This window comes from Gossypium arboreum, chromosome 4 (genome assembly GCF_025698485.1).
Source record: "Gossypium arboreum isolate Shixiya-1 chromosome 4, ASM2569848v2, whole genome shotgun sequence".
In the NCBI taxonomy this organism is placed as follows: Eukaryota; Viridiplantae; Streptophyta; class Magnoliopsida; order Malvales; family Malvaceae; genus Gossypium; species Gossypium arboreum.
The window spans coordinates 107,827,277-107,841,125 of NC_069073.1; the positions used below are offsets into that span (position 1 = coordinate 107,827,277).

Below are 13,849 nucleotides of genomic sequence, written 5' to 3' on the forward strand. Positions count from 1 at the left end.
GACTAGTTAATAGGGTATCCAATTCACTTTCTCAATTCTATATCACTTTCAATTCACAATTCAAATCACCATTCATTTTTCAATCAATACACTTTTCAAATAATCACATATTCCATAATTCACTTATTCTATTCAATTTAATTCAATTTGCATCACTTTCATTTTCACTCAATATTCATATCAATTTCACATACTTACCTCAAGTCTTACTTACCATACATAACAATTAAAAATTCAGCAATTAATAATAATTAAAATTCGAATTATAGTAATACACACCGTAATTCTCCCGTTTTAGTCCTCGATGACTTTCTCCTTTCCTTTTAAAGCTGATGCTTCAGGTTCTTTGTTGGCTACGAAAATAATAGTAATTTACATTATTATTTACAACATTAATTATAATAAATAATTAAATTTCTAAACAATTCCTACCTTATTCCCAATTTAATCCTAACTAAACTTAATTATTTTTTTAATCCAATTCACTCTATTTTTCTATTCAAATTTTGTCTAAACTTATATTTAAATATAAAATTTCCTGCATATTTCCCTAATTTTGAAATTTCTTCAATTTAGTCCCTACAACATAAAACTTATAGCTTAGTTTACAATTTAATCCCTTAATCAATTCTAACTTATAATTCATTCAATTAAATCCCTAATTCCATAACTTGTCCAACATGAACTATATTTGGAAACATATGAACTCTTGAACTATGAACTTAATTTTATCAAAATCTTGTTTCAAAGCTTCTAAAACATCAAGATTAACTAAAAAAGACTTAATTGACTTACCAAATTAACTCCAAGCTTCAAATCTTTAGTTTTCTCTTTTATTTTTCTTTCTCTTTTTCTTTCTCTTTTTCTCCCCTGCTTCCCGTTTTCAATTCTGTTTCTATTCTCTTTTGTTTCTTTATTTCTCTTTTATATTTATTTGCTTTACTTATTTAATTAGCATATATTATAATATATTTATTTTAAATATCTATTTTAACATCATTTATATATTTTACAATTGTACACATATTTAATTCTACATTTGTACCAATAATTTTATTACATTTGTCATTATTTAATTTGTTTCTCAAACAAAAATCTCATAATTTAAAATTTTAATTATTTAATTAAAAATATCTTTTACTTAAATTATAAGTAATTTAGTATTTAAATTACAAATGTACCAATATAATTTTTACACATGTATATTTTATTACCATATATTTATCAACTATTTAATTTATTTAAAATATAATATTCATTAAATAATCATAATAATTATAAAACCATAATAATAATTTTAATATATATAATACATACATTCAAGAAAAATCTTGATTTTTCTTCCATTTGCCGCCTCAATTTATGTAAATAGCTTAATTGCCATTTTGATCCTTTTTATTTTCTATTACTTTAGAATTAAACTTTTACCCCTTTTTCAATTTAGTTCTTTTTGCTAATTATTCTAAATTAAGCTAATTTCACCTAATTAAATCCTAATTAGACACACCACTAGGCTCATAAATATTTTTAATAATTATTTTCGAACTTATTTCACTAAGACGGAGGCCCTATAACTCACTTTTCCGGTGCCCGTAGATTTTGGGTCTTTACAACGAATTACTTCCTTTACTTACTTTCCATTCCACTTAGTAAGCATAAAGTTAAATAACAACATCAACTCACTGATTAATATATTTATTCACATCATAGGTAAGTTTATCCATAACATACGTAATTTCTCATAAATAAGTACATCATTCAATTCATCAATCCCTTTTTGTCATTTTATTTTCTTATTTTACTATATCAAGGACAATATATCACTTTCTTACTATAGCAACTTTCAGGGTATTACAATATTTAAAAAATAAAAAAAATTAAAAAAGGACAAGTAATAACGTCAGAACACTAGTTGTGATTTTTTTAGTTCTAATGTTAGTTCATAGAATAATTATCTTAATATTTTTTAGTTTCTTTTGGTTCTCCCATCTTTCTTCGATTTTTATCTGTTTTTGCGGTAGTTTCTACGATGGTTGAGTTCCGCTAAATGTTACCGAGCAAAAATATATGTATAAATAAAGTTTGTTCTGCTTTCTCCAAAAGCGGTGATAGTGACACTAATCCTCTCTATTTTTTTAGGAAGCAGTGGTACTGTTAGTAATTGTAGTTTTTAGTATTTTTCTTAGTCGTTTTTTTAAGTTTTGTTTCCTAGAAGTTTCTAAGGAGGTTGGGTTGATCTAACTCTATCAATTCAGTTTTGAGTCTACTTTTGTGTATCACTAATGTTGAAAGAGCCTTTTGAGGACATTCATTGTCGTTGTTAATAGAGCTTATTATCGATGCAGTCTGATAATAGGGAAGCTAGAATGCTATTTTTAACGATTATTATGATGGTATATCTCTGGTAATTCTCTGGTATTACTAGTTGAGTGGTCTTTACTACGTATATCTCTTATTCACTAGGCTTTTATGACGACCATGGCATGCAACTATTAGAATGATGGTAATGGTTCTGAATGTCATTTTCGTTTTTAATTTCTTTTATCTGCTACCTTCTCCTATTTGTACTTTGTTTAGTGAATTATGTTTTCACTCTAGTTTGTTACTCCCTATTAACTTTTATGTTGTAATGTTGTCTTGGATTAATTGGTTAAAAATTAATTATCTGTTATAAAATAAAAGGAAATAGGGAGAATAAAGAACAAAGGAAATATGAAAGCAATATAGAATGTACTTTATTAATCAAAGGGATGATTACAATACTTCATTATAGTCTCTATTTATAGGCATAATAAGTATAAAAGAAGTAGAGATCTAATTCTAATAACTATTAGAATTTAAAGTACATCAAAAATTTATCTTGATCATGATGGACATCCACTTAATAAGATATTCATAATACTTCCCATTGGATGTCCATTTGTAGATAATGTGCCTCGTTAAAACCTTATTAGAAAAAGCCTTGTGGGATAAAATCCTAATAAAGGAAAAAGAATACATAATCTATTATATGCATAATATGGTGCCTCATTAAAAAACTTACCAGAAAAACCCAATGGGACAAAAGCTCGATTAAAGGAAAAAGAGTGCAACGCGTATTTATTCCCCCTCATGAAAACATCACATGTTTTCTCATATTCTATGTATTCAATCTTGAATATTAGTTTTTCAAATGACTATTTGAATGTATTTGCTAAGCATTTATATTACCATTATTTTAAAATTCATAAGTGAGGGAAATTTGGGGAAATATATTTTGATCTCTTCAACATTTAACAATAATCATAACAAACTTTAATTGTAATAGCCTAATTTTCACTGGTGTCAGAAATAGTGATTCGAGATCAATAAATCCGACGAGTGAGTTAAAATTTTTTATTATTTATTATTTAGGAGTTAAATGTGATTTTAGGAAGACTTTATAATTAGTGATTTGTATTTTAAAAGGAATCATTAGATTAATTAGTATAAAAAATGATGAATCGAGACCTCGAATTTATAAACCGAGCCGTAAATATTTTTATAAATATATACGGAGTGTCATTGGTTAGTGTTAAAGTTTAATTAGAAAATTTAACGTTTTGTTAGTTAATTAATTAAAAAGGAATAAATTGAAAAAGGTGCAAAATTTGCTAATTAAAAGAATAGTGATTAAATAGTTTAACCAATAAATAAGGAGAGACTTAAGGCAGAAATATGCCAAAAGTAAGTGGCTGGGGCGGCATGTGTCTTAAAAAGATGATAAAATGGTGTGAACTAACGGCAAAATTGAAAATTTTGTCAAATTTAATGAAATAAATGAGAAATTAAAGAATTTTAGAGAAATCATCATCATTTTCAGCTCTAAAAACAAACATTGAAGAGGGTTTAAGCTAGTTTTTCAATTCTTGCTTTATATCAAAAGCTCGAAGAAAATCGTGAAAAAGGGAAATTAGCTAAATAGTCCCTAAATTACAACAAATTCTATAAATTAGCCCAGGTAAGTTCATATGGTTGAACTTTCATGATTCATTGTTAATTTAGGAATGATATAATATATTATTTCATATTTTTGTTATTGAATTATGATTATTGTAAAAATATGGAAATCGAATTGAAAGTTCAAATTAAGTGGAACGCAGGATTGAGTACAATCGTTCCGTGACACAAGATGAATTAACAGATAAAACCATGATTGGACCATGGCAATGTTTAAATGTAAGACCATAGCTGGGCTATGGCATTTTAGTGAAAAGACCATAACTGGGTTATGGCACCATGAACATAAGACCATGGTTGGACCATGGCAGTATATCTATGTGTGTAAGACCATAGCTAGGCTATGGCATCCTGATGATAAGACCATAACTGGGTTATGGCATTACAAGTGTAAGACCACGGTAGGACCATGGCAATTGTGTAAGACCATAGTTGGACTATGGCATCAAGAAAATGATGTACTCAAATCCGTAAGATGTTCTCTAATTGGATAGAGATTGGTAAGTGTTACATAGATTAATGTGGAAGAAATTAAATAATTATTGATATTGAGCTCAATTATGTGAATTCATCAATCGAAGTTGTGATTGGCAGGAAATGCTTGTGAAATGCTTAAACTAAATGAAATATTTAGTATGTTCAGCAAGATTTATTTTTTAAAGCCAATGAACTTACTAAGCTTCATCAAGCTTACTTGTGTTATTGAATATTCTTTGTAGATTTTCAAGAAGTTCAGAGGATCGAATCAACACATCGAGACACACTATCCAGATTGCTCCGGTAGACGTTGTTATAAATATTGTGGTTTATATGGCATGTATAGGGTTTAATTAGAAAAGAGTTAAACTTGAAATATGGTTGTGGATGATACATATATATATATATATATATATATTTGTATGCATGTAGTTAGTAGTAGATTTTAGTAAATCAATTAATGAAGTTGTTTTGGTAAGTTTATGCAAATGAGTTTTGTGATGATATATTATGTTTATAATATGAGTTTTGGCTTGTATTAAGTTTCTTGGTTGTGATATATTAGTGTATTTCAATGTTGTGTGCAGGTTGAAGATGAAAAGGGTGAGAAAAATGGCCTTGAAATGACCTATTTTCATCCACACAGGCAGAGACACTAACATGTGTCTTAGCCGTGTGTGACACAGCCTGGCACATGGGCATATGGTCTGGTCGTGTGGCCCTTGCACTTTGAAATTTCAAAATAGAATGCCCAGGTTTTTGCACACGGGCGTGTGGCTTGCCTGTGTGACCGCTGTACTTTACACATAGCTTAGTACACGGGCGTGTGGTTGGTCGTGTGGCATAAGTCAGAGAGTTACACGGGTGAGGACACGGACTAGGACACGACCGTGTGTCTCACATTGAATGCCCACACAGCCTAAGACACGGGCGTGTCTCCTGGCTGTGTGAGCCACACGGTCTAGCCACACGGGCGTGTGTCCCTATTTCTAAGAAATTTTTGACATTTTATGAAAAATTCTTGAAGTCTCCGGTCAAGTCTCGATTTACTTCTGATGTCTATTTTGGGCTTCGAGGGCCCATATAAGGGACCATATGAGTGTTATAAGAATGAGTTATGATATATATATTAAAGATTATAAAGTGTTCATAATTAATCCGTAAAGTTCAGTAATGCTCCATAACCCTGTTCTGACAACGAATATGGGATAGGGGTGTCACATTAATCATAATTCTTTTATAAAAACACAAATATGTATTTTGGATCATTTTATAATCTTCCTTCAACTACTATTCACTAAGTCAAATTTGCAAATATGTTCAAATCATTTCAATTCATATAAATGAGTAATTTCTCGAGAATTTTAATATGCTTCTAGCATCCTAAATCCTTTAAGGATTTTAATATAAACTTTACCACATACTGATTCATAAAAGGTTGTAACAATAATCATTAGACGTAAGTTAAATCTTTTATGAATTGTCAATTCAATAATATATCTAAAGGTTATTCCATCCACCACAAAAAAAATATTATATCTTTTCATAATCATTGCCAGGATTTAGTGAAAAATTTCATATTTTTATTCTGCTTTTGCAAAACTACTTCAATTGCACCCTCACTGGCTTTATACCTTTAGATATTTGGACTACTAGTCAAAAACTCCACGAACTTAACTGTACTTGAGTTATGTCTTTCTATTTTGATCAATTTATTCAATATCTATATTTCCCAATAGATTTATTCAAGATCTTCCTTTTATTTCATTATTTCAATAATAATATTGCATGCAAAATCATTGTTGACCACTTTTATTATTCAGTTCCACATTTTATTGAGTTGACATAACTTATTGAGATCTCTTATTTTCATTATTTTAAAATTCAGTTTCAGTTACCTGAATCTCTTCTGGAGTTTTATTTATTAGTTATGTCTTGGGTCTCTTCTGGAGCACCCGCCTCAACTATATAACCATTTAGAAGAATTTTCATATTTGGAACCGATCAATCTATTATTTATTCTAACTGGTTGTCCTACTGGGACTTTGATTCAAATTAAAATATTAGATGGTATATAACACTTGGTTATTCTCATTAAGTTTATAAATATATCTAACACTTAATTTGTATTAGTAAACTTCTGGTTTACTTTAGCATGTGTTTCAATTGTACTAAACTATAACAAATTGATAATTTTATTATCATTCATTTTAATTTGTATCCACATATAAGTACTATTGTGACATTTACTACTAGAAATGTCTAAATCAATGTGAATATTATAATGTCACTAAGTCAACAAAATAAATATAATTTCTAAACAATTATATGCAGTATTCGCTTCAGGAAATATGCCAAAATCTTCAAATGCCCAAAAATATATTAATAGCAAACTTTGAGAATGAATCTTATTTTCCAGGTGTACAATAGGTACATAACCAATAACTTTTTATACATAAGTTTCCTCTCTTACAAGTTCTCATCTATAATTTTTTACCATATAATTTTAATTGAAAACTTATTCTGAATACTTTAGAGTTATAGTCACAGTTTTTAAAAAAAATTTGCAACTCTAGGTGCATCTAACCATAATAAACTTTAGATAGAATTATTATATTCTATTGCTCATAAATAGATATTTTATAGTCAAATATTTTGTTTTCAACCTTTTAATGAGGATAATGACAAAAGAAGATCACAAACATTATAAAATAAATATAAATTAATAACTCAATTCTCTCTTTTTTATCCTTTCAAAATATACTACATTCTCGCATTCTTCCTTAAAAAAATATTAACAAAAACAAAATATTTGGGCATATGCCACATGTGGCTAATAATCTTTCATACTACATTATTAACCTAAGTTATCTTTACCTTTTGAAGAGTTATATTGAGAAGTCTCATTTAAAGTGCATTAAAACTTTATATTAATAATGATGGGCATCCATTTAATAAGATATTCATAACATTATCCTATATATAAACTCATTTTAAAAAATAAATAAATATAATCTCATTCAGATACAGGGAAAGACGTGTTCATACCGACTGCAAGTCCAAATTACAAACGGCCCAATGTATTAAAGTATAAGACCCCAATGAAGAAAACAGAGCCGTTCTACGAATTATACTGGCAGAGACACGCGATTATACGGAACTCGATTGATATAAGAGCGTCGAAATTTGATTCGATTTTAATTTGGTGGAAGAGCAGAAGGAACAAAGATGCTTCAAATCCGACTAAGCAAGACCCCGTCCTCGGACGCCGCCGGTCCCGTGAAGCCATTGCCTGTGGAAACGGTGACGGTGGCTTGCCCCGATCACCTTGTTATCGCTGACCTTCCCGTTGCCAAGAGCATTGGCGCCGCTATCTCGTTCTCGCTCTCCAAGACCGTCGGTCGTAAGTCACGCCGCCAGCTTGGCGAGCGAGTTCACTTCTGCGTTGGCTGCGATTTTCCTATAGCCATCTACGGCCGCTTGGTACTATTTTCTTATTACCATTCTTAATTTCATTTAGCTTTAAATTACAATTGATTAGTGAACATGTTGAGTAAGTATTGAACAGAATAGATAAGTTATGCTATGCCTGATATTTGAATTTAAGATACTATTTGTAAGTTGAAGAAAAATTCAAAGTGGAATTCACTCTTAAATTGAATTTTTTCGTTGTAAAATAATGGTTCGTCGCTAGGTATTCAATGTTAGGTTCGCTCTAAAGTTGAAATGTTGAAAAAATTTAGTAACGAGGTTTTGATGGATGGCTAAGGGTTCCATTTGTTCAACATTTATAGTTAGGAATTCCTTTGTGTATTGGACTTTGTTTTCTGTATCTGAAAATGTATATGTTTTCTTCTGGTTGCAGAGTCCTTGTGAGCATGCCTTCTGCCTCGATTGTGCAAGGAGTGATTCGATTTGCTATCTGTAAGTGATCAAATCTTAATTCCTTATAGCAAAATGGTGTCTAAAGAACGTAGATTTTAGTAGCTAGTTTATCCGTGTGGACTTTTGAATGGTTCACGAGTATTAACTACCAAGATCAAATAATTTATGCAGTTTTGTCTAATAAAAAGTATTAGGATTGGCAATTCTCATGTCTTTTCCCTTATTTCCCATGACCCGCTTGTGTTTGTTCTTGTGGTTGAATTCTGGTGTTTATAGAATCATAAGGATTTTGGCTGAATGGTGAATAGTGTCTTCATTCAGTTCAAACTCAAGTAACTTGACACTGACAAAATTATTGTTTCTTTGTTTCTGCACAGTTGTGATGAACGTATACAGAAGATTCAGACAATCAAGATAATGGAGGGGATCTTCATCTGTGCAGCTCCTCACTGTCTTAAATCTTTCTTGAAGAAGACTGAATTTGAATCTCATATCCATGAGAGCCATGCTGCCCTTATACAGCCTAATGCAGAGAAGGAAGATGGTAAAGACTCGGAGGTTCATAGTGCTAAACAACCTACAGGTTCTGATGCTGCTGTTCGAGGTCTTCCAAGGCCTGTCATTTCTCCTGGTTCAAACCCCCTGCTCCATGATACTGAAGACAAAGGTCGTTGGCAGCAGCCCAGAGAACAACTGCCTTCAAGGCCTATAATGCAGCCAAAGGGACCACTAGTATTTGGTCAAGTTCCGAATTATCCATTGGAGCCCCAATTAGATGATAACCACTTCCAACAAGGCTTTGACCTGCAGCGCACCCCGCAACCAGATTCTAGTCAGTTTTCAGACAAGCTGCAGGGACTTTTATCTGAGAATCAGTATTCTGAATACCCACCTATACATTCCATGCAACCACCTAATTTTGCTATGCCAATGAATTCAAACCGAATGTTAACTCCATATGGTGTTCCTCCTTTTCCAACTGATGGATCTCAACCATTTTATGGTGCTCCTTATGAAATGGCTAGGCAAAGTTCAGCGTCAGATGTCGGTTCCGAGCAGGGGTCATTGTTGAGTTTCCCACCAGGTCCAGTTGGGGGTGTGAATTACCCAACAGCTTATCCGCCTTGGAATGGAGGGCAACCTGGTGTCCACTTTTAAGTCACTCCATGCACGTTCGTCCACCAACTCCACCGCTCTCACATGATATGTCATAACTTAAACCTGGCAAGTTCAACTCTGGTGATATGAGTCTTGAAGGACAAGGGCAGCAAGAACCTGAATGGCAAGGCAGGTAGCCAGGGGTAGAGATTGCTCCTCCCTTTTGTGGTCAATGTGTGATATTTTCTCCATTTTTAGTGTTTGATTAAGTTTTGTAATGTTCTTTCCATTTCTTAATTTATTAAGAGCATCGTGCTCTCTTTTATAGGATTTCGATTAGTTTGCAAATTCAAAATTTGGCCCAAGTTCTTCAATGGAAACATTCTATATAGTTTTTAAGTGATGATAAAAGTTACGTTTCTCTACCACCATTTATTTGTTTCAGATCAGATTACTCCTCAAGTTTTGAGTGCCATTTGAATATCAGGAGGAGCTAGCTTGCCTACTATACATTAATTAGTCCATGGTTAACGAGAAAAGAACAATCTTTTGCTCATAGCTTCAACATTAACATGAAGTTTTGAAGTTCAAGGGTTTTAGTTGTTTTTTTGTTAGGAGATAGTTACATCGGGGGTAAAGTTCTTCCTGCATAAATGAACCAGTGATGTACTAACCAAGTTAAACTTCTGAGTTTGTTTTGGAATTACATTTTACTAACATAAAAACCTTGTACAAATGTTGCTCAACTATTCATTTCAATAAAGATGATTTTCATTGAGCTGTGGCTTCAATAACATCTCTCTCCTCAATAGCCTAACTCACATGCCGGGAAACAATAATACAGATAGGGAAAGCATCAGCTTAAGACAAGGAAATTCCATTTTTTTTCCACATCTCCACTGCTCAAAACACCAAACTTTGTGCCTGTGTTTGTCACACTCAAATCCGAAAACCGAAAAAAGAAAAGAAACCAGAAGAAGAAACAAAAGATAAATCAACTTAACTTCTGCTTCTCCAAAATCCATTTCCGGAATCTGTTCACAAACTTAGAATCAAATTTCACATACAACTGCTGCATTTTCCTGTATCCGAGTATAGTATACGAATCGATATAGTCTTCGTATCTCTCGTAAAGTGCAGGAACTGTGAGAACAACAACAAGGCCTGCCACAAAGGAATAAACGAACAGTTGTATTACTCGAAAATAGTCTGAGAAAGGTCAATCCCATAAATGATGGTAATAAGAAGTTGGAATTAGGACTTACTGGTGTAACCCAAAGTAAGGAAATCAGTAAGGCCACCAACAAGTGAAATCAGCAACAAGTATCCAGCAACTTTGAAGAACAGCCTTGCATCTTTACCTAACGCTATATCTTTAGAAGCTGAGAGAATATCATTTACCTGGGCTCGAATGAAAGCTCCCATTTCATTTACCGTTTCTTCTGATAGATACAATTCTGGAAGAGGTGGTGCAGGTCTATTTTAAGACAAGAAATTAAAGTAGAATTCAGTTTGCTAGTTCCTAATAGTCACAAACAGGGGAAATTCATATGTCATCTTATTGTGATGCTAGTGGTTACATATCAACATTATGCATCTTTATCGGCTCATAAAGCCTTAATGTGATGCAATATGCAAACAACTATATATGTCTAATATTAGACATTCCAAGGTGAAAGTAACATGGAGCCCCTTGTACTAAGAGTTGGATTGTATTTTACCCCCTCTACTAAAAAAAATGAGCAAATTAGTCTATGTATTTTAGATCAAAGAGCAAACTAATCTTTCTGTTAAAAATTTCATTCAATTTTGCATGTCAGTATGAGGTACACATGGCATGCTACATGTCACTGGTTATTCCGTGAGCCATGATAGTTTTTAACACTACAAATGGTTGGAATTTTTAACAGAAAGGCGAATTTGTTTTTTAATCTAATGCTCCAGGACTAATTTGCTCATTTTTTTTAGTAGAGTGCAAAATACAATCTGATTCCTGGTGCATGAATCTTCATAATACTTTTACCAACATTCCGAGCAGAAACTGATAATATGTTAAAAATTCTGAGTTAATGTAGCACATCTGCATTGATTACCTGTTAAGAATTGCAGCAGATTTGGCCCAAAGAAATAGAATGCCAATAAGGAGGAGGAGGACATTAGAGACAAGTGATAGCAGAGTGTAACCGGATTTCTCAAACACCACCCAAGCAGCTAGTGTCACTAACAGGATCCCCATTGTCAAGTTCCCTCGCCTCCACAACATCACATCTGCAACTGTTCAAACCAATACACAAATCATCATCTACCTCGAACTCTTAACCAACTGACTAATACAGTAGATCAACGATTGCTAAATCCTCAAGCAAATAGGGATCAAAGAAGATCCATTCTAAAACCAATGGAAATTCTATTTCGGGGGGGGTTCAATCAAGTTCAAAATTTGATCAAAATGAATTCAAATGAAAACCCAGTACTAAAAAAGTCAGATACTTTACCTAAACCTCCACCAAGGATCTCATGAACAGTTCTCTGTCTGTTGAACAGTCGATTAGATGAACCCATTCACAAGAAAAATAAAATAAAATAGACCCTTCAATAGAATGAAATATCAGATCTTTAAAACCCAAATTTTTTATGGCACCAAGACTTGAGAGGATAAAAGAAAAAAAGAAGATCAAAGTAAGAGGTTTCTTAACCTTTTAGCAATGTGCTTTGTATTGCATAAGGATGACTGTAGAAAGGCAAGGTTGGTGGCCACAGATTCCAGCCTAAAAGCGACATCCTACTCATGCCTTTTCCAACTTTTCTTCTCCTTTGTTTTTTTCTTTCAAATTCCAAATATTATTTATTAAATTTAAAGTCTGAGGATTTTTATAAATTCCCTTCACTTACTGCTTATTTCATGTTCGTTGTTTGCTACGGTGCTCTTAACTTGTGTCCTAATATTACATAGTAAATGAACTAACTATACTGCTACTAAAAATCTAATGTTCTGTATCTCGGTTTCGGGTTTGGATAGAAGGCCTTAGTTTTGGCAGTCAGCAACGTCATCATCGTAGCATTACGTTTAACGATCAGACAGACAATGGTAAAAAAGGACAGCATTTTGGGGGGGAAAACCAAGTTATGGATTTTGTCTCAACCCCAAACACTCTAAGTGGGTTTTTTACTAAACTAGGGATTTTTACTAAAATAATATGAAAAAAAAAAAAACTAAAATGAGATGTCTTTAATATTATACACGAAAATGGGTCATTGCAAGTGATGGAGTGCACCACCCTCAAATCCAAATATAACTAAGAGTTTTGTAGGTAAAAAAAAAAGAATAGGATGAAAAAAAAAAAAATAAAATAGGGGTGAAGGGTACCCCACAGGCGGCACCGGTGGTGCCTTTCTCACAGCCTTGACCCCCTCTAGTATATATTCACCCTCCCCCTCCATTCAACTACCAGATTGGAAAAAAAATTTACAGAAGAAGAAGATAGAAAGAAAGAAAGGAGAAGAAGAAAAAAAAGAAAAGGTAATTTATTTGTTGTTATTTTTAAATAAAATAGATTATGATAAGAAAAATTTATTTTGTTAGTATTATATAGTTTGTTTAGTGTTACTTTTATGTTTTGTTTTAAAATTTATTTTGTTTATTGTGAAATGTTAATAAGTTTTGTGTTTAGCAATGGTACTTTAGTATGGGAAAGCCATATTTACTTGGTGCCCAATGATTGTAGTCCCCCTTGCGACGCAGCAAATGACTGGGCATACTGAGCTGATGGTCGATATAGAGCCCGATCCACAGCCAAATCTCGAGCTCGAGAGAGAGGTGGAGCCCGAGGCACAGCCTGAGGCCGAGTCTGAGCAATCGCATTCGCATTCACATTCGGCTGATACTTCTTATCATTCGGATTTTCTAGACAACGACTATTTCCCGTGCTCGTCAGGGGGTGGATACCATTACGGGTTTGATATCTTTGGTCGTCTCCATCGCAAAGACAAAGACTTCTCTCTACCAGATCCCTCAAGACAAAGACTAGCCTCGGCCCATATCCACCGCAGACTCCACTCCTCTTGGGATGTATCCACGCAAAGATGGCACTCCTCCCGGCTCAAGTTCATCGATGCCATTCGAGCCATATGCCAAACTTTCAAATATATTTAAAAAATTTAAAACATAAAATTCATAATAAACACATAATTAATGCTAAACACAAAACTTATTAACATTTCACAATAAACAAAATAAATTTTAAAACACAACATAAAAGTAACACTAAACAAACTATATAATACTAATAAAATAAATTTTTTCTTATCATAATCTATTTTATTTAAAAAATAACAACAAATAAATTACCTTTTCTTTTTTTTCTTCTTCTCATTTCTTTCTTTCTATCTTCTTCTTCTGTAAATTTTTTTT

General features: G+C 32.5%; 2 protein-coding genes across 5 annotated transcripts; one reads left to right on the forward strand and one right to left on the reverse strand.

Annotated features, from left to right (window-relative positions):
- The first annotated feature begins 7,499 nt into the window (after positions 1–7,499).
- On the forward strand, positions 7,500–9,849 carry LOC108459409 (E3 ubiquitin-protein ligase HAKAI homolog). Its single transcript, XM_017758772.2, has 3 exons — positions 7,500–7,938; positions 8,321–8,379; positions 8,718–9,849. Exons 1-3 carry the CDS (start codon positions 7,684–7,686, stop codon positions 9,496–9,498), a joined length of 1,095 nt encoding a protein of 364 aa, XP_017614261.1. The 5' UTR covers positions 7,500–7,683; the 3' UTR covers positions 9,499–9,849.
- A 280-nt stretch (positions 9,850–10,129) lies between these two features.
- LOC108458320 (reticulon-like protein B12) lies at positions 10,130–12,399 on the reverse strand. Of its 4 annotated transcripts, none has more exons than XM_053026461.1 (5): positions 12,135–12,397; positions 11,934–12,028; positions 11,532–11,712; positions 10,704–10,915; positions 10,130–10,602 (listed from the first exon to the last, which is right to left on the reverse strand). In XM_053026461.1, exons 2-5 carry the CDS (start codon positions 11,998–12,000, stop codon positions 10,433–10,435), a joined length of 630 nt encoding a protein of 209 aa, XP_052882421.1. In that variant the 5' UTR covers positions 12,001–12,028; positions 12,135–12,397; the 3' UTR covers positions 10,130–10,432. The 4 variants fall into 4 exon arrangements, with proteins under 4 accessions (XP_052882421.1, XP_017613162.1, XP_017613160.1 ...); XM_017757673.2 differs by having other exon boundaries at positions 11,934–11,971; positions 12,135–12,389; XM_017757671.2 differs by lacking the exon at positions 11,934–12,028 and having other exon boundaries at positions 12,135–12,399.
- Positions 12,400–13,849: the final 1,450 nt, after the last annotated feature.